General features: G+C 49.2%; 2 protein-coding genes across 2 annotated transcripts in view; one reads left to right on the top strand and one right to left on the bottom strand.

Moving 5' to 3' along the window:
- LOC123768412 (PR domain zinc finger protein 15-like) overlaps window positions 1–24,994 on the top strand; it is a 509,712-nt gene that overhangs the window by 164,793 nt on the left and 319,925 nt on the right. The gene's annotated exons all lie outside the window — the stretch shown is intronic.
- Window positions 1,361–2,488, bottom strand: LOC138371189 (nuclear pore complex-interacting protein family member B13-like). Its single transcript, XM_069336030.1, has one exon. The coding sequence runs from the start codon at window positions 2,486–2,488 to the stop codon at window positions 1,361–1,363; it is 1,128 nt and encodes a 375-aa protein (XP_069192131.1).

The following is a 24,994-nucleotide window of genomic DNA, read 5'->3' as shown; positions in this document are numbered from 1 at the left end:
TCCATCCTGGTCTCTAGCGTCCATCCTGGTCTCTGACGTCTATCCTGGTGTCTAGCGTCCATCCTGGTCTCTAGCGTCCATCCTGGTCTCTAACGTCCATCCTGGTGTCTAGCGTCCATCCTGGTCTCTAGCGTCCATCCTGGTCTCTAGCGTCCATCCTGGTCTCTGACGTCTATCCTGGTGTTTAGCGTCCATCCTGGTCTCTAACGTCCATCCTGGTGTCTAGCGTCCATCCTGGTCTCTAGCGTCCATCCTGGTCTCTAGCGTCCATCCTGGTCTCTAGCGTCCATCCTGGTCTCTGGCGTCCATCCTGGTCTCTGGCGTCCATCCTGGTCTCTGGCGTCCATCCTGGTCTCTGGCGTCCATCCTGTTCTCTAGCGTCCATCCTGGTCTCTAGCGTCCATCCTGTTCTCTAGCGTCCATCCTGGTCTGTGGTTTCAAGGAAGATTTTCGAAGCGCAAATAAATACTTGGAGATAATGTGACTGTTCTTTTACTTGTAATAAAATTCATATTTTTTCGTAAATCAACCACACTCTCCCGCCCTCTCCCTCCATCTCTCTGTCTCAACCCTTCCCTCTCCCTCCCTCCCTCCCTCTCTCTCTCCCTCCCTCTCTCTCCCTCCCTCCCTCCCTCTCTCTCTCCCTCCCTCTCTCTCTCCCTCCCTCTCTCTCTCCCTCCCTCTCTCTCTCCCTCCCTCTCTCTCTCTCTCCCTCCCTCTCTCTCTCTCTCTCCCTCCCTCTCTCTCTCCCTCCCTCTCTCTCTCTCTCTCCCTCCCTCTCTCTCCCTCCCTCCCTCCCTCTCTCTCTCCCTCCCTCTCTCTCTCCCTCCCTCTCTCTCTCTCTCTCCCTCCCTCACTCTCCCTCCCTCACATGTAGCAAGTCTCCTCCCCCCCCCCCCACCCAACCATCAGAAATTCATAATAACACAGTTGTCAGCACAACCCAGTCATTTCTGTAACTTTGAACTCCGCCGAATTGGTGGTGGCGTTGTTAGTGATGGTGGTGGTGGTGTTAGTGATGGTGGTGGCCCTGCGAGTGATGGTGGTAGTGCTGCTAGTGATGGTGGTAGTGCTACTAGTGATGGTGGTGGCCCTGCTAGTGATGGGTTTGGCCCTGCTAGTGATGGGTTTGGCCCTACTAGTGATGGTGGTGGCACTGCTAGTCATATATACGCCTCTCCTACTCAGGCAGGGCAAGATGGCTACTATAGAATTTAGTGAATTATTAAATACTCGATCACGTAAGATAAATAAGCTGCTTTTGCCAGGTGGAGTTACAACTATATGACACGACTGGTGCCTCACCTGGTGTCTGGCACCAGGTGAGGCGGGTCCGGGAGGCGAAGACCTACCTCTCACTTCACTGTTTCCTGAAAACTGGCTCATTGTTCACATTCACGAGACTCTGAGTCCTCAAGGATGTCTGACTCATTCTGCTCTCTGTTGGAAAGTGATTTAGGATGTTTTTATGTGCATGTCTGGCAGGTGTTTGGTGCCATGATTGGCAGGTGTTTGGTGCCGTGATTGGCAGGTGTTTGGTGGCATGATTGGCAGGTGTTTGGTGCCATGATTGGCAGGTGTTTGGTGCCATGATTGGCAGGTGTTTGGTGCCATGATTGGCAGGTGTTTGGTGCCATGATTGGCAGGTGTTTGGTGCCATGATTGGCAGGTGTTTGGTGCCGTGATTGGCAGGTGTTTGGTGCCGTGATTGGCAGGTGTTTGGTGCCATGATTGGCAGGTGTTTGGTGCCGTGATTGGCAGGTGTTTGGTGCCGTGATTGGCAGGTGTTTGGTGCCGTGATTGGCAGGTGTTTGGTGCCATGATTGGCAGGTGTTTGGTGCCGTGATTGGCAGGTGTTTGGTGCCGTGATTGGCAGGTGTTTGGTGCCATGATTGGCAGGTGTTTGGTGCCGTGATTGGCAGGTGTTTGGTGCCGTGATTGGCAGGTGTTTGGTGCCATGATTGGCAGGTGTTTGGTGCCATGATTGGCAGGTGTTTGGTGCCATGATTGGCAGGTGTTTGGTGCCGTGATTGGCAGGTGTTTGGTGCCATGATTGGCAGGTGTTTGGTGCCATGATTGGCAGGTGTTTGGTGCCGTGATTGGCAGGTGTTTGGTGCCGTGATTGGCAGGTGTTTGGTGCCGTGATTGGCAGGTGTTTGGTGCCATGATTGGCAGGTGTTTGGTGCCGTGATTGGCAGGTGTTTGGTGCCATGATTGGCAGGTGTTTGGTGCCGTGATTGGCAGGTGTTTGGTGCCGTGATTGGCAGGTGTTTGGTGCCATGATTGGCAGGTGTTTGGTGCCGTGATTGGCAGGTGTTTGGTGCCGTGATTGGCAGGTGTTTGGTGCCGTGATTGGCAGGTGTTTGGTGCCATGATTGGCAGGTGTTTGGTGCCATGATTGGCAGGTGTTTGGTGCCATGATTGGCAGGTGTTTGGTGCCATGATTGGCAGGTGTTTGGTGCCATGATTGGCAGGTGTTTGGTGCCATGATTGGCAGGTTGTTGGTGCCATGATTGGCAGTGATTCTGAGCGTCACGTGGTAGAGTGGTTCAGTATCTGGCAGTGATTCTGAGCGTCACGTGGTAGAGTGGTTCAGTATCTGGCAGTGATTCTGAGCGTCACGTGGTAGAGTGGTTCAGTATCTGGCAGTGATTCTGAGCGTCACGTGGTAGAGTGGTTCAGTATCTGGCAGTGATTCTGAACGTCACGTGGTAGAGTGGTTCAGTATCTGGCAGTGATTCTGAGCGTCACGTGGTAGAGTGGTTCAGTATCTGGCAGTGATTCTGAACGTCACGTGGTAGAGTGGTTCAGTATCTGGCAGTGATTCGTCCCTAACAACTTCACAATGGATACGACAATAGCGAGAGATGTGACTTCAACCGCACGAACAGGAAGTCTCGGGGCCTGGCCGCCCGTGCGTGTCCACGACTGTGTCTTGAGTGTTATACATGGCCAGCCACACCCTCCGGACACACACGTGGCCAGCCACACCCTCCGGACACACACGTGGCCAGCCACACCCTCCGGACACACACGTGGCCAGCCACACCCTCCGGACACACACCCGTGGCCAGCCACACCCTCCGGACACACCCGTGGCCAGCCACACCCTCCGGACACACACACGTGGCCAGCCACACCCTCCGGACACACACACGTGGCCAGCCACACCCTCCGGACACACACGTGGCCAGCCACACCCTCCGGACACACACGTGGCCAGCCACACCCTCCGGACACACACGTGGCCAGCCACACCCTCCGGACACACCCGTGGCCAGCCACACCCTCCGGACACACCCGTGGCCAGCCACACCCTCCGGACACACCCGTGGCCAGCCACACCCTCCGGACACACACGTGGCCAGCCACACCTTCCGGACACACACGTGGCCAGCCACACCCTCCGGACACACACACGTGGCCAGCCACACCCTCCGGACACACACGTGGCCAGCCACACCCTCCGGACACACACGTGGCCAGCCACACCCTCCGGACACACACGTGGCCAGCCACACCCTCCGGACACACACGTGGCCAGCCACACCCTCCGGACACACACACGTGGCCAGCCACACCCTCCGGGCACACACGTGGCCAGCCACACCCTCCGGACACACACGTGGCCAGCCACACCCTCCGGACACACACACGTGGCCAGCCACACCCTCCGGACACACACGTGGCCAGCCACACCCTCCGGACACACACGTGGCCAGCCACACCCTCCGGACACACACACGTGGCCAGCCACACCCTCCGGACACACACACGTGGCCAGCCACACCCTCCGGACACACACACGTGGCCAGCCACACCCTCCGGACACACACGTGGCCAGCCACACCCTCCGGACACACACACGTGGCCAGCCACACCCTCCGGACACACACACGTGGCCAGCCACACCCTCCGGACACACACACGTGGCCAGCCACACCCTCCGGACACACACACATGGCCAGCCACACCCTCCGGACACACCCGTGGCCAGCCTCACCCTCCGGACACACACACATGGCCAGCCACACCCTCCGGACACACCCGTGGCCAGCCACACCCTCCGGACACACACACATGGCCAGCCACACCCTCCGGACACACCCGTGGCCAGCCACACCCTCCGGACACACCCGTGGCCAGCCACACCCTCCGGACACACCCGTGGCCAGCCACACCCTCCGGACACACCCGTGGCCAGCCACACCCTCCGGACACACCCGTGGCCAGCCACACCCTCCGGACACACACGTGGCCAGCCACACCCTCCGGACACACACGTGGCCAGCCACACCCTCCGGACACACACGTGGCCAGCCACACCCTCCGGACACACACGTGGCCAGCCACACCCTCCGGACACACACGTGGCCAGCCACACCCTCCGGACACACACATGGCCAGCCACACCCTCCGGACACACACGTGGCCAGCCACACCCTCCGGACACACACGTGGCCAGCCACACCCTCCGGACACACACGTGGCCAGCCACACCCTCCGGACACACACACGTGGCCAGCCACACCCTCCGGACACACACATGGCCAGCCACACCCTCCGGACACACACACATGGCCAGCCACACCCGTGGCCAGCCACACCCTCCGGACACACACGTGGCCAGCCACACCCTCCGGACACACACATGGCCAGCCACACCCTCCGGACACACACGTGGCCAGCCACACCCTCCGGACACACACGTGGCCAGCCACACCCTCCGGACACACACGTGGCCAGCCACACCCTCCGGACACACACACGTGGCCAGCCACACCCTCCGGACACACACATGGCCAGCCACACCCTCCGGACACACACACATGGCCAGCCACACCCGTGGCCAGCCACACCCTCCGGACACACACGTGGCCAGCCACACCCTCCGGACACACACGTGGCCAGCCACACCCTCCGGACACACACACGTGGCCAGCCACACCCTCCGGACACACACATGGCCAGCCACACCCTCCGGACACACACACATGGCCAGCCACACCCGTGGCCAGCCACACCCTCCGGACATACACGTGGCCAGCCACACCCTCCGGACACACACACGTGGCCAGCCACACCCTCCGGACACACACGTGGCCAGCCACACCCTCCGGACACACACGTGGTCAGCCACACCCTCCGGACACACACGTGGCCAGCCACACCCACCCAACACACCCACCCAACACACCCACGCAACACACCCACGCAACACACCCACCCAACACACCCACCCAACACACCCTCCCAACACACCCACCCAACACACCCTCCCAGCACACTCTCTGGCCTCAATACTGATGATCTTCAGACATTGTAGTGTCGCGAAGCTTTCCCTATAGGAACAAGGTAAACCTCTTCCTTCCTTGTAACTTAATTCCATTTAAGATAATTATGATGTAAATTCCTGATGTAACAAGAAGTTAAATTTGCTCCATTCACAGTTCTGTCCTGAGGAAGTTCCAGGAATGCTCTCTATGGCACCCATGTCCTGAGGAAGTTCCAGGAATGCTCTCTATGGCACCCATGTCCTGAGGAAGTTCCAGGAATGCTCTCTATGGCACCCATGTCCTGAGGAAGTTCCAGGAATGCTCTCTATGGCACCCATGTCCTGAGGAAGTTCCAGGAATGCTCTCTATGGCACCCATGTCCTGAGGAAGTTCCAGGAATGCTCTCTATGGCACCCATGTCCTGAGGAAGTTCCAGGAATGCTCTCTATGGCACCCATGTCCTGAGGAAGTTCCAGGAATGCTCTCTATGGCACCTATGTCCTGAAGGAGTTCCATAAGCTCTAGAGAATATAAATTTAAAACTTTTAATCGGTCCCAATAATTAAGATGACTTATAGAGAGGATTCTAGAGGTTAAAGATCTTTACACGCTCTCCAGGTCAGCAATTTCTCCGGCTCTGAATGAGGGCTGTTAGAGTGCAACAATATTCCACCCTAGAGAGCACTAGTGTCTTAAAAAGTATCATCATTGGTATGGCGTCCCTTGCTTGGAAGGTCCTTGTTATCCAACCTGTCATTTTCTGGCAGTTGTGACAGCTACTTGATGCTGTTCTGTAAAGGTAAGGTCTTCTGACATGATTACTCCTAGATCCTTTACATATCTTTTTCGTTCTATAGTGTGATTTGATTCCGTTTTATATATATGTTTCCGTTTTAAAATTTTCATTTTTTTCCTCAGCGCAGGAGCTGGCACTTATTTTCATTAAACATCATATTATTGTCTGTGGCCCATTGAGAGACCTGATTTACATCCGTTTGGAGGTTTGCTCCTCTATGTTGTCTACTCGCATGAAGATCCTAGTGTCATCTGCAAATGATGATACAGTGCTGTAGTTTGTATCCTTGTTTATGACTGATATTTGGGTGAGAAAAAGTACCGGAGCAAGAAACGTGCCTTGGAGGGGGACTGAGCTTTTCACAGTAGATGATCCGGATTTGACTGTGTTGACTATTACACTCTGCGTTCTGTTCGTTAGGAAGTTGAAGATCCATCTCCCTACTTTGTCAGTCATTTCTTTGCACGCATTTTGTGAGCAATAACTCCCTGGTCACATGTGTCGAAAGTTTCTGCAGTCTGTGTATATTACATCTGTGTTTTGCTTGTCTTCTATAGCACCTAAGACCATGTCATAGTGGTCCAGCAACTGTGAGAGGCAGGAGCGCCCTGTTCTGAACCCGTGTTGTCCAGGGTTATGTAGATGTTGTGATTCAATGTGGTTTGTAATCTTACTTCTTAGCACTCTTTCAAAGATTTTTATGATGTGTGAGATTAGAGCTACTGGTCTATAATTTTTTTGCATCTGTTTTACTACCTCCATTGTGGAGTGGCGCGATCTCCGCTGTTTTAAGTATGTCAGGGATGACGCCAGTATCTAGGCTCCGTCCCTAAAAGATGTTCAGGGCCTGTGATAGTGGTGTTGTGTACTACTTGATGAATATAGAGTTCCAGGAGTCTGGTCCTGGTGCCGAGTGCCTGGACATGCTGTCTATGGCTACTTCAAACTCCTGAAGGGTTGGGGTGACATCTGATATGTGGTTCCATGTTGGTGTCACATTCATGAAGAATTCATTTGGATCATCAATCATCAATGTGGTCAGTGGTTACTGAAGACAGAATCGTACTGACGCCTCAGTGTTTCACTCTGTTGTCATCTGGGAAAGTTCCATCAGCCTCGCACAAGGGCCCGATGATGGGTGAAGTTTTTCTTGTTTTTGCATACGAGAAAAAGTATTTCGGGTTCCTCTCTGTTTCCCTTATGGCTTTTTGCTCCCTTTGTCTCTCTTGGATGGTATATGATTCTCTCAGCTTGAGCTCGATCATTTATATGTCCCAACACAACCTTCCTGGTCGGTGTTGGGAGAGTGTGGAGCGTCTCAGAGGCTCTGCTCTTTGTTGTCTTCGCCTATAGAGGGAGCCTCGTACTCGTTCCAGTTTCCTTCTTTTTCTTCTTTTTCTTAGTGGTATATGTGGTCTACATGTCTCTTAGTGGTATATGTGGTCTACATGTTAGTGGTATATGTGGTCTACATGTTCCTTAGTGGTATATACCGTCTACATGCTCCTTAGTGGTATATGTGGTCTACATGTCTCTAGTGCTAGAGGGCCTATTCTCTGGAAGCAGTGGTTTAGGTGTTCATAATGTAGTTGTTCTTCCCAGCACAGTTCTGCGAGGAACTGTGATGGGAAGAACAAATGGCTACTGTAGTTCAACACGAGCAAATTTAACGTTATGGAAATGGAACTAGGTAATAGGAGACCAAAGGGACAGTACACAATGAAGGGGAACTGCCTACCTGTGACGACACGAGAAAGAGACCTGGGCGTGGACGTAACACCTAATCTAACTCCTGCAAATTAAATTTGCAGAGTTCTCCTCCTCTGGGATGTGAGAGTGACTGCACAGGTCTCCTGCTCGCCTGGCCTTCCTCCAGGTTGTGATCTGAGTAACAAGTAGTTGTGATCATTAAGTCCCTGATCAGCTCATCCTTATGAGTCAAAATAAGGTCTAGGGTGTTTTCCTTCCTAGTTGGTTCTACTGTTTGCTGGTTTAAAGCAAATGTGTCAGACATCTGCAGGAGGTCATTTGTGTGTGACTGTTCATTCAGACTGCTTCCTGGGACTCTCTGATATAACAGTACTTGACACATTTTTTCATTTGAGATGTCGTAAGTTGAGGTCACCAAGCAAGATGATGTTAGGGGCAGGGTTTGCGAGGCGTCCTAAGCAGTATTTTATTTTCATAAGTTGGTCTTTAAACTGCCGGGGATTTGCATCAGGTAGAGGCACTACGGGCTCACCATAGCCCGTGCTACTTGGAACTTTTTGTTCCAAGTAGCGAATCTTAAACAACAACAACATGCATCAGGTGATTTACATACAAGGACTGTCACCACATTTAGGATTTGGGTTATCAGCACTTCCACCATATCGTCTGTGGTGTTTAGCAGCTCAGTGCAGATGAATGTGTCTTTGATGTACAAGCTGACCCCCACCCTGTAGCTTGTTCCCTCCAGTATCTCTAAAGATTGTACAGTACTCAAGTATCTATATTTCACTGTCATAATAGTCCTCCCCTCCACACTGCACCCCACCCCACTCCTCCCACTACTGCACCTCCCACCCCACAACTCCCCACACTCCATATATCCTCACCCCACGATCAGGGGTTCCCCGTCGTGTCTGCATATTCCGACCATGACAGTGCTGGAACTGACGGAGGCGCGGGCAGCGTCCTCTGTTTCGACTCCACGGGTGCTTGGTGGAGCGGTGTAGGTAGAGCCGTGCTCCATCTTGCTCATCTCCGAGCACGTTTATCACCTCAACTGATGTCAGGGGGTCTAGGGAGGGGGAGGGGGAGGGGTTGAACTTTAGAGGCAGGCAGGAGTTAGCGGAAAGGTCCTAGCATGGGTAAGGAACTACCTAACAGGAAGGAGTCAGTGAGTTACGGTAAGGGGTGAGAAGTCGGACTGGTGAACAGTAACGAGTGGAGTACCACAAGGATCAGTGCTGGGACCAATTCTATTTTTAATATACGTTAACGACATGCTTAAAGGAGTAAAATCTTACATGTCGATGTTCGCGGATGACACAAAGTTGGTGAGAAGAGTTGTAACAGATGAGGATTGTAGGATCCTCCAAGAGGACTTGAAGAGGTTGCAGAGATGGTCAGAGAAATGGCTACTGTAGTTCAACACGAGCAAATGTAACCTTATGGAAATGGAACTAGGTAATAGGAGACCAAAGGGACAGTACACAATGAAGGGGAACAGCCTACCTGTGACGACACGAGAAAGAGACCTGGGCGTGGACGTAACACCTAATCTAACTCCTGAGGCACATATCAATAGGATATCGACAGCAGCGTACAGGTTACTGTACAAAAGTTACACTGGCAAAAGTTAGATCATCATTCAGAAACCTAAGTAAGGAGGCATTTAGGGCGCTTTACACTGCCTACGTGAGGCTAGTCTTAGAGTATACCGCCCCATCATGGAGTCCCCACCTGAAGAAACACATAAGGAAACTATAAAAGGTTCAGAAGTTTGCAACGAGGCTAGACCCAGCGTTACGAGGGATGGGGTTTGAAGAACACCTGAAGGAACTGAGCCTTACAACACTAGGAAAAAAGATGGGAGAGGGGGGGATATGATAGGAACGTATAAAATACTCAGGGGGATTGACAGAGTGGACATAGACGAAATGTTCTCACGGAATAGTAACAGAACGAGGGGACATGGGTGGAAGCTGGAAACTCAGATGAGTCACAGTGATGTTAGGAAGTTTTTTTTAGCATGAGAGTAGTGAAAAAATGGAATACACTTAAGGAGCAGGTTGTCGAAGCAAACTCTATTCATTAGTTTAAAACTAGATATGATAGGGAAATAGGACCGGAGTCATTGCTGTAAACAACCGATGGCTCGAAAGGCGGAATCCAAGAGTCAATGCTCGATGCTGCAGACACAAATATGTGAATACAAATAGGTGAGTACACACACACAGTACACGCAAAGAGATGTCTAATCTGCAAAGACAAAGCTTGGAGAACTCAACATAGAAACTGTAGAGAATGAATAGAGGGGACATGATCACTACATAGAAAATACTAGAAATAAACAAATGGAGAGAGAGGGACAGCCTTTACAAATGGAAAGCACATGTAACAAGTAGGCATGCTTGGATTCTACAAACAGATGAGTCAGTTTGGAACGGAAATGCTTGTGTGTCGTGCTGCCGGTCAAGAGGTGGAATGCACTCAGAGAAGTTGTGAAAGCCGCCTCCATCCTCAGCTTCTGGAGCAACTCTGGTAGAGATCTTCAATATATATACTAAAAATGTAAATGCAAAATACAAGTTATACGTAGGTAGGGGTGGGTGTCAGAGAGCTTTATCACACTTCCTGCAGACTGGGATAGGTAAGTGCCCGCGTGCATACACACACACACACACACACACACACACACACACACACACACACACACACACAAACACACACACACACACACATACATATGATCTTTGAGTACCTGGTAGAGCTAGGAATTATCGCCCCAAAAAATAACTGGGAAACAAAGGGCTGGCGTACCGAAAGGAAAATTATGAGGAGATGAGAAAATTCCTAAGGGATATACCATAGGACACAGAACTCAGAACAATAAGTCCGTACAAGACATGATGGACTATGTCACCCAAAAGTGTCAGAACGCAGTAAACAGGTTTATCCCGGCCCAACAGGAAACAACGAGAAGCAAAAGAAGAATCCGTGGTTTACTAGGGCATGTATGAAAGCAATGGAGCTGAACAAAAGGGCATGGAGGAACTTCCGAAATAAAAGAGCACCAGAAAGTAGAGAGAGATACCTGAGAACCAGGAACGAGAATGCTAGTGTGAGAAGAAAAGCTGAGAAAAAGTATGAAAATTATATAGCTAATAACACTAACACACACACACACACACACACAGAACGAGAGGAGATGGGTGGAAGTTGGAAACTCAGATGAGTCACAGAGATGTTAGGAAGTTTTCTTTTAGCGTGAGAGTAGTGGAAAAATGGAATGCACTTCAGGAGCAGGTTGTGGAAGCAAATACTATTCATAATTTTAAAACCAGGTATGATAGGGAAATGGGACAGGAGTCATTGCTGTAAACAACCGATGCTCGAAAGGCGGGATCCAAGAGTCAATGCTCGATCCTGCAGACACAAATAGGTGAGTACAATTAGGTGATTACACACACACAGTTCAATCAGCATTCGACGCCAGGTGAAGGCAGCGGACGGAAGTGAGCAGGTGCGATTCGTTTTTCCTTTGACTGCACTGGTCGAGCCACGTCAGCCTCAACCAAGGAAGGCCAGTCGACCAGGTTAACCAATCGACCACACAAGCCAGTCGACCACGCCAGCCAATTGACCAGGCACCTGAGTCGACCATGTCAGCCAGTCGACCATGCCAGCCAGTCGACCAGGCTACCCAGTCGACCAGAAAGGCGTTCACCACGTTTCATGGGTGATAAATTCCGAAGTCATCTTTTCCACCTGCATATTAACCCGAGCACAAAAATGCACCGAGAGAGAGAGAGAGAGAGACTGAGACTACTATTTTTCCAACTGTAATCCGTTCTTAAATTACATTTCCTTTCTTCTGTTTCTGAATTATAAAGCCATTACATATCCCACAGCTTAGGGTTACACCTTCCCCCTCCCACACACACACACACTCCCATATACACCCCAGCTCACTCCCACCTACATGGGTGGTGGTGGTGGTGGTGTTGCGTGGGACGCCTGGGAGATGCTGTTGACGTCTTGGTGGTGGGGAAGGAAGCACAGGAGCAAATGCTCTTACCGACACTCACACGCAGGTCCTTGTGAGAGGAGGACACTCACAGGCTATCCTTGTGAGAGGTGCAGTGTTGGGCCCGCTCCTTGGGTTCGTGTCGCGCGAGTGACGGCCAAACTCTTACTCCCACTCACACGCGCACGCAGCGTGTGTGTGTGTGTGTGTGTGTGTGTGTGTGTGTGTGTGTGTGTGTGTGTGTGTGTGTGTGTGTGTGTGTGTGTGTGTGTGTGTGAGGTGTGGTAGTGGGTGGGAGGCCTCGGTCAACCCTCACACATCCACGCACGAATTCACAGGTTCTCGTACCCCCTCACATTCATACATGTAGAATTGCAATGTATACTCTCACAGGGACTGGTGTTGTGTGTGTGTGTGTGTGTGTGGGGGGGGGGGGGGGGGAAACGGGTAATGGAATCTGTGTTTGCTCACCGAATACGCATTACTGAACGTCGTGTGTGTGTGTACTCACCTAGTTGTGCTTGCGAGGGTTGAGCTCTGGTTCTTTGGTCCCGCCTCTCAACTGTCAATCAACAGGTGTACAGATTCCTGAGCCTACTGGGCTCTATCATATCTACATTTGAAACTGTGTATGGAGTCAGCCTCCACCACATCACTTCCTAATGCATTCCATCTGTTAACTACTCTGACACTGAAAAAGTTCTTTCTAACGTCCCTGTGACTCATTTGGGTACTCAGTTTCCACCTGTGTCCTCTTGTGCGTGTACCACCCGTGTTAAATAAATTATCTTTATCTACTCTGTCAATTCCTCTGACAATTTTGTAGGTAGTGATCATGTCTCCCCGAGCTCTTCTATCTTCCAGCGACGTGAGGTGCATTTCACGCAACCTTTCCTCGTAACTCATGTCTCTTAGTTCTGGGACTAGCCTAATGGCATACCTCTGAACTTTTTCCAGCTTCGTCTTGTGCTTGACAAGATACGGGCTCCATGCTGGGGCCACATACTCCAGGATTGGTCTTACATATATGGTATACAAGGTTCTGAATGATTCCTTACACAGGTTCCTGAAGGCAGTTCTGATGTTAGCCAGCCTCGCATATGCCGCAGATGTTATTCTTTTTATGTGGGGTTCAGGAGACAGGTTTGCTGTGATATCAACTCCTAGATCTTTCTCTCTCTCCGTGTCATGAAGGACTTCATTTGTCATTCTGTATCCTGTGTCTGGCCTCCTGTTTCCTCCGCCTAGTTTCTTTACCTTACATTTACTTATGTTGAACTTTAGTAGCCGTTTGTTGGACCATTCTTCAGTTTGTCTAGGTCATCTTGTAGCCTCATACAAATCATCTTCCTCTGTCTTGACGCTCTTAACTGTCATAACGCTTAACGCTCCTCATAATTTTTGCATCATCAGCAAGCAATTAGAGGAACGATTCTATACCCTCTGGGAAATCATTTACATATATCAGAAACAGTATAGGTCCAAGGACTGACCCCTGTGGGACTCCACATGTGACGCCTCGCCAATCTGAGACTTTACCCCTCACAGTAACTCGCTGTCCTCTGTTGCTCAGGTACTCCTTTATCAAATGGAGTACCTCCCCTTTCACTCCTGCCTGCATCTCCAGCTTTTGCACTAGTCTCTTGTGTGGTACTGTGTCAAAGGCTTTCTGGCAGTTCAAAAATATGCAGATTCCCCACGCCTTTCTTTGTTGCCTGGTCGTAAAATTCAATTATTCCTGTGAGGCAGGACTTGCTATCCCTGAACCCATGTTGATGCTGTGTTACAAAGTTTTTTCACACCAGATGTTCCACTAGCTTTCTTCGCACAATCTTCTCCATCAGCTTGCATGGTATGCAGGTTAGGGACACTGGCCTGTAGTTCAGTGCCTCCTGTCTATCCCCCTTCTTGTATATCGGGACTACGTTAGCCGTCTTCCAAATTTTTGGCAGTTCCAGTGATTTGTTATACACTATGGAGAATGGCAGTGTGTACTCGGCTAATTGCACTCACCTAGTTGTGTTTATGGGGATTGAGCTCTGGCTTTTTGGTCCCGCCTCTCAACAGTCAATCAACAGGTGTACAGGTTCCTGAGCCTACTGGGCTCTATTATATCTACACTTAAAACTGCGTATGGAGTCAGCCTCCACCACATCACTTCCTAGTGCATTCCATTTATTAACTACGCTGACATTGAAAACATTCTTTCTAATGTCTTTATTCCTCATTTGGTCACTCATTTTCCACCTGAGTGTGTGTGTGTGTGTGTGTGTGTGTGTGTGTGTGTGTGTGTGTGTGTGTGTGTGTGTGTGTGTGTGTGTGTGTGTGAAAATGGGTATGAAAGCTGTGTTTGCTCACAGAATACGCATTACTGAACGCTTATGTGTGTGTGTGTGTGTAAACATGTGAGCAGCCTTGTGTACTCTGGATTGGTGTACATGAATAGTCGTGTGTGTGTGAACCTCATTGTCAGCCTCCAGCCACACGTTGGCCACACACACCCCGTCAGGGTCGTTGGGCGTGGTCACACACACACACACACACACACACACACACACACACACACACACACACACACACACACACACACACACTTTGACTCTACCAAAGAGCCAAAGCTCAACCCCCTGCAAGCACAATTAGGTGAGTACACACACACACACACACACACACACATACACACACACACACACACACACACACACACACACACACACACACACACACACACACACACACACACACACACACACACACACACTTTGGCTCTACCAAAGAGCCAAAGCTCAACCCCCGCAAGCACAGGTGAGTACACACACACACACACACACACACACACACACACACACACACACACACACACACACACACACACGCGCGCGCGCGCAGAACACCAGAGGGCTAGAAATGAGTTCTGCAGAGTGAGAAGAGAAGCAGAAAGACAGTATGAAAATGGCATCGCGAGTAAAACCGAGACACAACCTAAACTGATCCACAGCCACATCAGGAGGCTGATGTGGCAGCAGCAGCAGTGAAAGAACAAGTGAATAAACTGAGAAAAGGGGAGATGAAAGAGGGTCAGGAATGAATACATAAACATAAGAAGATTGGCAGAAAGAAACTATGAACATGATATTGCCTCCAAAGCAAACAGTCAACCGAAACTCCTACAAAGCCATATAAGAACGCTTTGCCCGAAACGCTATGCGTATTAGTGGCTTTAGGTATTGTATGTACTAGCTCTATATATAAATCCAACATTATGTTTGGAAATCAACAATGTATTTTCCTGAATACAGATATATTTATTATTATTATTTATTATTTATAAGAAGAAAAATGACAGTGAATGATCAAGTGACCAGGTTACCAAAAAGGAGAGGCTAAAATGACAAAGAAATTTGTGAGAAGCTAAATGCCAGTTTCCATGCAGTGTTCACTATTGGGCCTCGACAGCTCCCAGAGCTAGATGAGGAAGCAGCCCCGGATGAGAAACTACTAAATATTGAAGTAACAGCGGAGTAAGTGGGAATACAGCTAACATCACTGGATGTAGCTAAAGCTACTGGTCCAGATAAAGAATCACCATGTATGTTAGAAGAAGCAGCACAGGCCTTCAGCATACCTCTAGCACTAATCTGTAATGAGTTACTTACACAGGGGGAGTTGCCAAACTGCTGGAAGAAGGCAAATGTGGTGCCAATCAACAAGAAAGGAGATAGAGAAGAGGCACTTAACTACAGACCAGTGTAGTTAACAAGCATCCTTTGCAAAGTACTTGGAAGAATTATAAGGTTAAAACTAGTTGCACACCTAGAAAGAACTAAGTTGTAAGTAACAACAACTTGGCTTTAGAGCAGGGAAATCATGCCTGACAAACCTCCTGGAGTTTTATGATAAGTTAATGAAAATAAGACAAGACAGAGACGGATGGGCAGATTGCATATTTCTGGACTGCCAAAAAGCCTTTGACCCACTGCCACACAGAAGGCTACTATACAAACTTGAGAGGCAGTAGAGAGGCGGGAGTAGACGGAAACGCACTATCATGGGTAAGGAATTACCTGACAGACAGGTGTCAGAGAGTGACAGTGAGGGGCGAGGAGTCAGACTGGCGTAGAGTAACAAGCGGGGTGCCTCAAGGATCGGTGCTGGGTCCCATTCCCTGGGTCCTCATTTATGTAAATGACTTGACTGCAGGAGTTGAGTTTTTTTTTATGTCAATGTTTACAGATAATACAAAACTAATGAGAAGGGTTGAGACAGATGAGGATTGCAAGATTCTCCATGATGACTTGAACAGTTTGCAGAGATAGTCCGAGAAATGGTTGCTAGAGTTCAACACTAATAAGTGCAAAGTGATGGAAATGGGGACAGGAGCTAGGAGATCGAAAGGCCAATATGAGGGGAAACTGGCGAACAGTAACGAGTGGAGTACCTCAAGGATCGGTCTTGGGATCAGTTGTATTTCTATTATACATAAATGACATGTTTACAGGAGTAGAATCCTACATATCGATGTTCGCGGATGAGGCAAAATTAATAATTGTGACAGATGAGGATTGTAGGATCTTCCAAGAGGACTTGAAAAGGTTGCAGAGATGGTCAGAGAAATGGCTACTGGAGTTTAACATGAGTAAACGCAAAGTTATGGAAATGGGATTTGGTGATAGGAGACCAAAGGGACAGTACATAATGAAGGGGAACTGCCTACCTGTGACGATTCGAGAAAGAGACCTGGGCGTAGACGTAACTCCTAATCTATCTCCTGAGGCACATATAAATAGGATATCGACAAGAGCGTACTCTACACTGGCAAAAGTTAGAACATTATTCAGAAACCTAAGTAAGGAGGCATTTAAAGTGCTATTCATTGCCTACGTGAGACCAGTCATAGAGTATGCAACCCCATCATGGAGTCCCCACCTGAAAAAACACATAAGGAAACGGGAAAAAGTTCAGAAGTTTGCGACGAAGTTTGTCCCAGAGTTATGAGGGACGGGATATGAAGAGCGCCTGAAGGAACTAAACCTGACGACACTAGAAAAAATAAGGGAGAGGGGGGAATATGATAGGAACATATAAAATACTCAGGGGGATTGACCGAGTAGAAATAGACGAATTGTTTAAACTGAATACTAACGAAACGAGGCGACATAGGTGGAAGATGGAAACTCAGATGAGTCCCAGAGATGTTAGGAAGTTTCCTTTAAGCGTGAGAGTAGTGGAAAAATGGAATGCACCTAAGGAGCAGGTTGTGGAAGCAGACTCGCGGCCCTTTGTGTGTGTGTGTGTGTGTGTGTGTGTGTGTGTGTGTGTGTGTGTGTGTGTGTGTGTGTGTGTGTGTGTGTACGCGCGTATTTGATTTTTTCTCTAGTGATCGAGAACTGGTTAATTGTTCCACTTAACTTCCGACAATTCTCGTCTCATGCACACTTTTCTATCTCTCACCTTCCTCAGTTCCTCCCCCCCCCCATATCTCTCTCCCTCCCTCCTACCTCACCCCTGAACTCCTCCCCAGTGTAGTATCCAGCCTCTCTCTCCCTCCCTCATTCCTCTCTCCCTCCCTCATTCCTCTCTCCCTCCCTCATTCCTCTCTCCCTCCCTCATTCCTCTCTCCTCCCCCCCCCCATTCCCCACCCAGCAAATAGCATTCTCCGCCTCAAAAAAGACATTGTTATTGATGCTGCATCTCAATTATCTCACTTGGAGGTCCCAAAAGATTTTTTTGGGTGTGGGACGAGTTAGTATGTGGCTGCGAGTTATGTGTGTGTTTGTGTGTTTTATGTGGGCGGGTGTGTGGTGTTTATTGTGGGGTGGTTAGTGCACGGTCAGGTGGGTGCTTGTGTGTGTGTGTGTGCACGCTCAGGTGGGTGCTTGTCTGTGTGTGTGCACGCTCAGGTGGGCGCTGATGGGTCAGTGGGAGAGGCATGTTGTTGTCCAACCGGTCGGCCACTTGGGTGGGATACTGTCCAGCCGGTCCCTCAGGTGAGATACTGTCCAGCCTGTCCCTCAGGTGAGATACTGTCCAGCCTGTCCCTCAGGTGAGATACTGTCCAGCCTGTCCCTCAGGTGAGATACTGTCCAGCCGGTCCCTCAGGTGAGATACTGTCCAGCCGGGCCCTCAGGTGAGACACTGTCCAGCCGGTCCCTCAGGTGAGACACTGTCCAGCCTGTCCCTCAGGTGAGATACTGTCCAGCCGGTCCCTCAGGTGAGATACTGTCCAGCCGGTCCCTCAGGTGAGATACTGTCCAGCCTGTCCCTCAGGTGAGACACTGTCCAGCCGGTCCCTCAGGTGAGATACTGTCCAGCCTGTCCCTCAGGTGAGACACTGTCCAGCCGGTCCCTCAGGTGAGATACTGTCCAACCGGTCCCTCAGGTGAGATACTGCCCAGCCGGTCCCTCAGGTGAGATACTGTCCAACCGGTCCCTCAGGTGAGACACTGTCCAGCCGGTCCCTCAGGTGAGATACTGTCCAACCGGTCCCTCAGGTGAGACACTGTCCAGCCGGTCCCTCAGGTGAGATACTGTCCAACCGGCCCCTCAGGTGAAGTAATGTGATTATCAGGAGAATGCGCCAAGCCATCATGACTAGTACTGGGAAGGGTAAGGATTTGGGATGGGACGGAGGGAAGGAATGTTGCCCAACCATTTCGACGGTCGGGGATTGAACGCCGATCTGCGAGAAATTTGTTGTTTTAGATTCAGCTACTCGGAAAGAAGTGTCCACGTAGCACGGGCTATAGTGAGCCCGAAATGGAGTTCGGTTATTCGCGATAACCTTGTTACTGTGATATTTGGGTCAGAGTTTTAAATGGAGGTGGGGTTTCTGCCTTTTCTCCAGTTTTATTTTCGCTTCTGTTTTAGTGCACTGGTTTTAGTCTTGCTTTAATAAATTATCTTGGTGGCGGATGTAGGTGCACAGTGTTCACTAGTGAGTCCCATTCTTCAACTGCCTTTCTAATCATTGTAGTGACTGTGGAATGTGCGTCTAATGCAGCTGCTGTCGTTGGATTAATGTTGAGTTTGATGCGCAGGGCTTCAGTAGCTTCACATTCCAGTAAGTAGTGCAATAGTGGCGCCTCTGCTTCTGTTTCACAGATGTGACACTCTTTAACTGTTGGGTTTATTACCTCCCAGCAGCACTTGTAACCAAGTCTGAGTCTGTATATGGCTACTGCAATGTCTCTGGATATCTTTTTGCCAGGCTTGAAACTCAGTGGCTTGTTCGTACCATATCGCAGTGGATCTTCCTTCCGCTACTTTGGCTCTGTGGCGACTTTTGATAGTTGAGAATATTTTCTTCTTGATTTGCTCCTTAATCTGTGAAAAACTTGGAGGTATTTAAACCTGTACAACAGGTAGAGCAGTGGCAGTTTTTGCTAGTGAGTCTGTCTTTTCATTACCATCTATGCCAATGTGACTTGGTATCCAACTTAGGGTGACTGACAGCCCTAGATTGTGTGCTTCCTTTCTTATATGTAGGAATTCTGTGATGAGTTGTATATTATCTCTGTGTTGACTGGATAACAATGCCTGGAGCGAAGATTTAGAGTCGGTTTGAATGATGACATCTTGTAACTTGTTCTTAATTGCTTAATTTATGGCTTCTTTCAGGGCATGTAACTATTTACAATGTTGAGCGCTTACTATTCATGTTCCAGTAAGCTTCATGACTGATAGTGTAAATTGCTGCCTCAGCAGCAATTTTGGGAGCCGGTCGGCCGAGCGGACAGCACGCTGGACTTGTGATCCTGTGGTCCCGGGTTCGATCCCGGGCGCCGGCGAGAAACAATGGGCAGAGTTTCACCCTATGCCCCCCTGTTACCTAGCAGTAAATAGGTACCTGGGTGTTAGTCAGCTGTCACGGGCTGCTTCCTGGGGATGGAGGCCTGGTCGAGGACCGGGCCGCGGGGACACTAAAGGCCCGAAATCATCTCAAGATAAGATAACCGTAAGATAAGCAGTCTCTTACCTGCGAGAAGCGAGACCGTCACTTTACCGTGACACTAACTCTACCTCAGGTGAGTTACTCTCCAGCCGAGGGAGACCGGCTGGACAGTACCTTCCCACCGAGTCTCTCACTCATCCGGCTAACCCCACCGGGCCCCATCCGGCTGTCAGGGCACAAGAGAGTGAGCCAGTCCGGCCCTGAGTGCAGGGGTCAGCGACACTGAGAGTGAAGCAAGGTTCCTGGCCGCCACTACCGTGGAACGCCTGCAGCTACGCACAGGAAGGGAAGTTAGTTACCAAGTCCGGACCACAGTACACGTGTCCCAGACCCGAGCCTGTGCCTGATCGAGCGACCCTGCCCTTACCAACACCCCCAGGCACCAAACTGCCAACCATCAACAATGTAACCAGCAGCTAGCCAACCAGCAGGCGGCCGACCAGCAACTAGCCGACCAGCAACTAGCCGAGCAGCAAGCGGCCGACCAGCCAAGCAACAAGCAACCAGCCAAGTAGACCAAACAGCAATATAAATTAGTGAGGGCAGGGGGGCCGCGAGGCTCAGGACACCCGAGTTTGGCATCAACAAATATCTCAAGGTGAAGGTCGGCTCGCCTCTCTTCAAGGCCAGTCCTGAGACCTCGGGGAACGTCCTGAGGCCTCGGGGAACGTCCTGAGGCCTCGGGGAACGTCCTGAGGCCTCGGGGAACGTCTTCACGCCTCGGGGAACGTCCTCACGCCTCGGGGAATGTCCTGAGGCCTCTGGGAACGTCCTTACGCCTCGGGGAACGTCCTCACGCCTCTGGGAACGTTCTGAGGCCTCGGGGAACGTCTTGAGGCCTTTGGGAACGTCCTGAGGCCTCGGAGAACGTCTTCACGCCTTTGAGAACGTCCTCACGTCCCAGGACTTACGTTTCCAAGTAGAGCTCCAATACTCGGGGTCGTCGAGGAGGAGCAACCGGGACGACGTCGGACTCGAAAAATGGAGTTAAAAACAAATTAAAGAGTTCAAATGATACAATTAACTACACCAAAACCACTCTCAACCACAACCAACTTCAACTATCACCACCACCACCTTCAAAACCCCCCACCACCACCCTCAACCACCACACCCAGGCCCCTCTACCACCACCCCCACCACTACCAAACTAGGCGAGTAGCTGAGGTAGCGGCCACCAAGGCGCGCCAGTCATCCCGGCGGGAGGGAGTGGTCTGCTGCTCTCCAGGAGGGACTGAGTGGGGCGGCGTGGGGGGTGCGGGAGAGAGGAGGTAGAAGGGGAGCAGACATGGGCGGTGTGGGGGTTTAGGAGAGGAGCAGACATGGGCGGTGTGGGCGCGGCTGGGGTGTGGCCCACATCGACCTTGACCCACATCGTGCTGGGGCTGCCCACGCCCATCAGCTGGTCGTGCTTCGCCACCAGTATACTGAACGACACTCAGCCTCGCTACTCGTACCTCTTATCATCTCTCCAGTTTTGGTGATGGAGTTTTGTGAGAGCCGTGGAGGCCAGCTGACCTCCGAGGGACCTCCGAGGGGCTTCCAGACACCTCCAGGAGGTACGGGCTGGCGGAGGCTTCACCCCCACACATTCCTGAGCCCAGGACACTCCTCCCAGGCAGCTGGCTTGACGGATTTAGTTATAATGAAGAGGCAGATAACAAAAACATTGTTCCATGACTGTGCAACTACTCGCTACAGTATAGTCACTTGTTACAGCGACTATACTGACTTCACGAACTTGTATGCATTCCGGAGATCAGGGAAGCCTAGACGGCCCTCTGCCCACTCCGGATTAGCCCGCTCGGCTGTACACACTTTTTGTACAAGCCGCAGCAGCATACCATGATATCAGGGACCACACTCCATTCGGAAATTTGCCAGGGAGGAACAAATAAGGAGCCTTCCTGCTCTCGGCTCATCATGTAATCATGTGTCGTAAATGTGAAAATAGACGTACAATTAACAGTTTCAAATACCTATTCTATACTCGCTGAGTTACCCCTTTTATGTCTTTACATTTTTTTTTAATGTTATTAACTCTGGCAGTCATGTGGACGCCTAAGCTTGCCTCATTTCCTAATTACTCATTTTAATTTTTATTTATATAGATTGTCCAATGCTATATTTAACATTTTACTGTTTTCATCTACGTTTCCTCAACAGTATGAACCTTCAGGCTTCGACACACTTCATATTAATGTCTGAATGAGTCATTTAAACGTTTCCACACCGTACTTGGGTGCCCACTTCAGCCTGGAATACCATTGTCAGTGTTCAGTGGGAGTCGAGCGAATTTATGGTGGCCAGCCGCCACTGGCAGCCCGTCCTCCAAAGATCCAAAAGTGATTCCATGCACCCGCCAAACCCCCTGTTTATGAATGAAAAGCGGTTTACACACGACTCACAACTGATGACGTTCGAACATATCCGGAACAAGTGCTTCACTGACGAATTTTGTTCGAACCACAACGCTGTAAATGCTTCACCCACGTACTACAAATACAAATAATCGCCAACAGAACCTAAACACCTAACCTAACCTATCCTATGCCTATATATACACAATATGAAAATATATTATAATATTAATTTATACTTGAGAAAATTCCCGTTTTGAATGAACAGCATGTTAAAATTTATGAATGCGTCTGTGGGGTCGACCGCTGAATGTAATGGACTTGAGTCGAGGACGGGTTGCCACTGGAGTGAATGAGCGCTCTCCATCGTCCGAACCAAGCCGATGGGTCATTATTATCTCGGTTAGGTCTAGGAAATTGTCCTTAATTATTTCAGTGAATCGTTCAGCCTACTGATCACCTTGTAGCTCATACCCTGCAAGTGTTGGGTCATTAATATCGTTAACGATAATTATGTATTTTTCATACAAATAAATTCATCTCATGGTATTAAAACATTTGAAACAAGAAATAGAATAGATTAAACTACAGTAGGCATATTGGCCCAGTCGAGGCATTTGTTATTAGTAAAGTAAAGTGAAGTTTATTCAGAAAAGTACATACATAGTTGATTTACAAACATAATGTTGGGTTTATAGATCGAGGTAGTACATACAATACCTAAAGCCACTAGTACGCATAGCGTTTCGGGCAAGGTGAGGTGGGGGAAAAATCACTTAGACTAAAACTTAATAGTAATTGAGCTTAAAGTATAAATTGCATTGCAAAATAAAAGATAAAAAAGGGGGGGGGGAGGAACATGGTAGAAAATAGCCAATATACAAGTTGGTCGACAAACAGCATTGTTTAAAAATAGTAAGACATGAATAGACATTTAAGAGTAAGGTAGGTTACATGGAGTTAATTAGGTAGTACTTAGTTTTCATCTTAAACTGGTTGAGAGAGGTACAGCCTTTGACATGATTGGGAAGGTCATTCCACATTCTGGGTCCCTTGATTCGTAGAGCATTTCTAGTTTGATTAAGTCGTACTCTTGGAATATCAAATAGGTATTTGTTTCTGGTGTGGTGCCCATGGGTTCTGTTATAACCTTCTAGGAAGCTTTTGAAGTCAGCATTGACATTACAATTCAGAGTTTTAAATATATAGAGTACACATGAGAGGATGTGCAGTGACTTAATATCTAACATATTCAGAGATTTGAGTAAGGGTACCGAGTGCTGTCTGGGTCCAGAGTTAGATATTGTTCTAATAGCAGCTTTGTGTTGGGTAATTAGAGGACGTAAATGATTTTGGGTAGTAGAACCCTAAGCACAAGTACCATAGTTGAGATAAGGATAGATGAGGGAGTAATAGAGCGTCACCAGGACAGGACGAGGAACATAATATCTGATCTTAGAAAGAATGCCAGCAGTTTTAGAAACTTTTTTTGCTATATTTAGAATATGTCCCTGGGAATTCAGCTTATTATCGATGAGGACACCAAGGAATTTACCATCAACTTTACTGCTAATTTGTATATTGTTTATCCTTAGATTAATTTCATTTGAGGATTTATTACCAAACAAAATATAGAAAGTTTGGTCAATGTTAAAGGTGAGTTTAATAGCACAATCACTCATTTTCGTCTAACCTGCGCTTGAAACACTCCAGCGATCCCATGGCTATTATGCTACCCGGTAATTAGTTCTATAAACCTCCGAAGCATCACTAGGAAGAGAGGAAATACTGAGGCAACACTAGGGGGGAGAGGAAGTACCGAGGCAACACTAGGGGGGAGAGGAAGTACCGAGGCAACACTAGGGGGGAGAGGAAGTACCGAGGCAACACTAGGGGGGAAAAGGAAGTACCGAGGCAAAACTAGGGGGTAGAGGAAGTACCGAGGCAACACTAGGGGGAGAGGAAGTACCGAGGCAACACTAGGGGGGAGAGGAAGTACCGAGACAACACTAGGGGGGAGAGGAAGTACCGAGGCAACACTAGGGGGGAGAGGAAGTACCGAGACAACACTAGGGGGGAGAGGAAGTACCGAGACAACACTAGGGGGTAGAGGAAGTACCGAGGCAACACTAGGGGGGAGAGGAAGTACCGAGACAACACTAGGGGGAGAGGAAGTACCAAGGTAACACTAGGGGGGAGAGGAAGTACAGAGGCTACACTGGGGGAATAAAGGTTGACCAGGTCACCACTGGAACACTATTATATAGTGTAGGTTCGACCACTGTGTGTGGCAGAAAACCTGTCAGTGTTTCCAAGAATTCTGTCCTAAACTCACCCCTAATTCTGTCCATAACTCACCCCTAATTCTGTCAATAACTCACCCCTAATTCTGTCCATAACTCACCCCTAATTCTGTCCATAACTCACCCCTAATTCTGTCCTAAACTCACCCCTAATTCTGTCCATAACTCACCCCTAATTCTGTCCATAACTCACCCCTAATTCTGTCCATAACTCACCCCTAATTCTGTCCTAAACTCACCCCCTAATTCTGTCCTTAACCTCACATTTAATGTTACCTGCAGTAGCTGTTTAACCTGGTGACTTTCTTCAGTTTTCAACGTGTAAGGCACTGAAATCATTACCCCTATAGTCGAGTCTTCAATTTATATAATAAATATCTCTGAGTAAAAATATTGTTACTCAGTTTAAATATGATACTTAAGTCAAACTGGAAAATGTCATGAGGACAAATCGGTGAGGGGGGCCTTCGACAAGCCGCCGGCTTGTCCTCTTCGAGGCCACTAGTGTTAGTGATTCTCAGGTAAATCAGGTAAATGATTCATAAGTTAAATAAAAATACTTTAGTCAACATT

The sequence above is a fragment of the Procambarus clarkii genome, chromosome 35, assembly GCF_040958095.1.
Source record: "Procambarus clarkii isolate CNS0578487 chromosome 35, FALCON_Pclarkii_2.0, whole genome shotgun sequence".
In the NCBI taxonomy this organism is placed as follows: Eukaryota; Metazoa; Arthropoda; class Malacostraca; order Decapoda; family Cambaridae; genus Procambarus; species Procambarus clarkii.
Note: the sequence above shows the minus strand (reverse complement) of the source record. Positions and strands in the feature narration are given on the sequence as shown.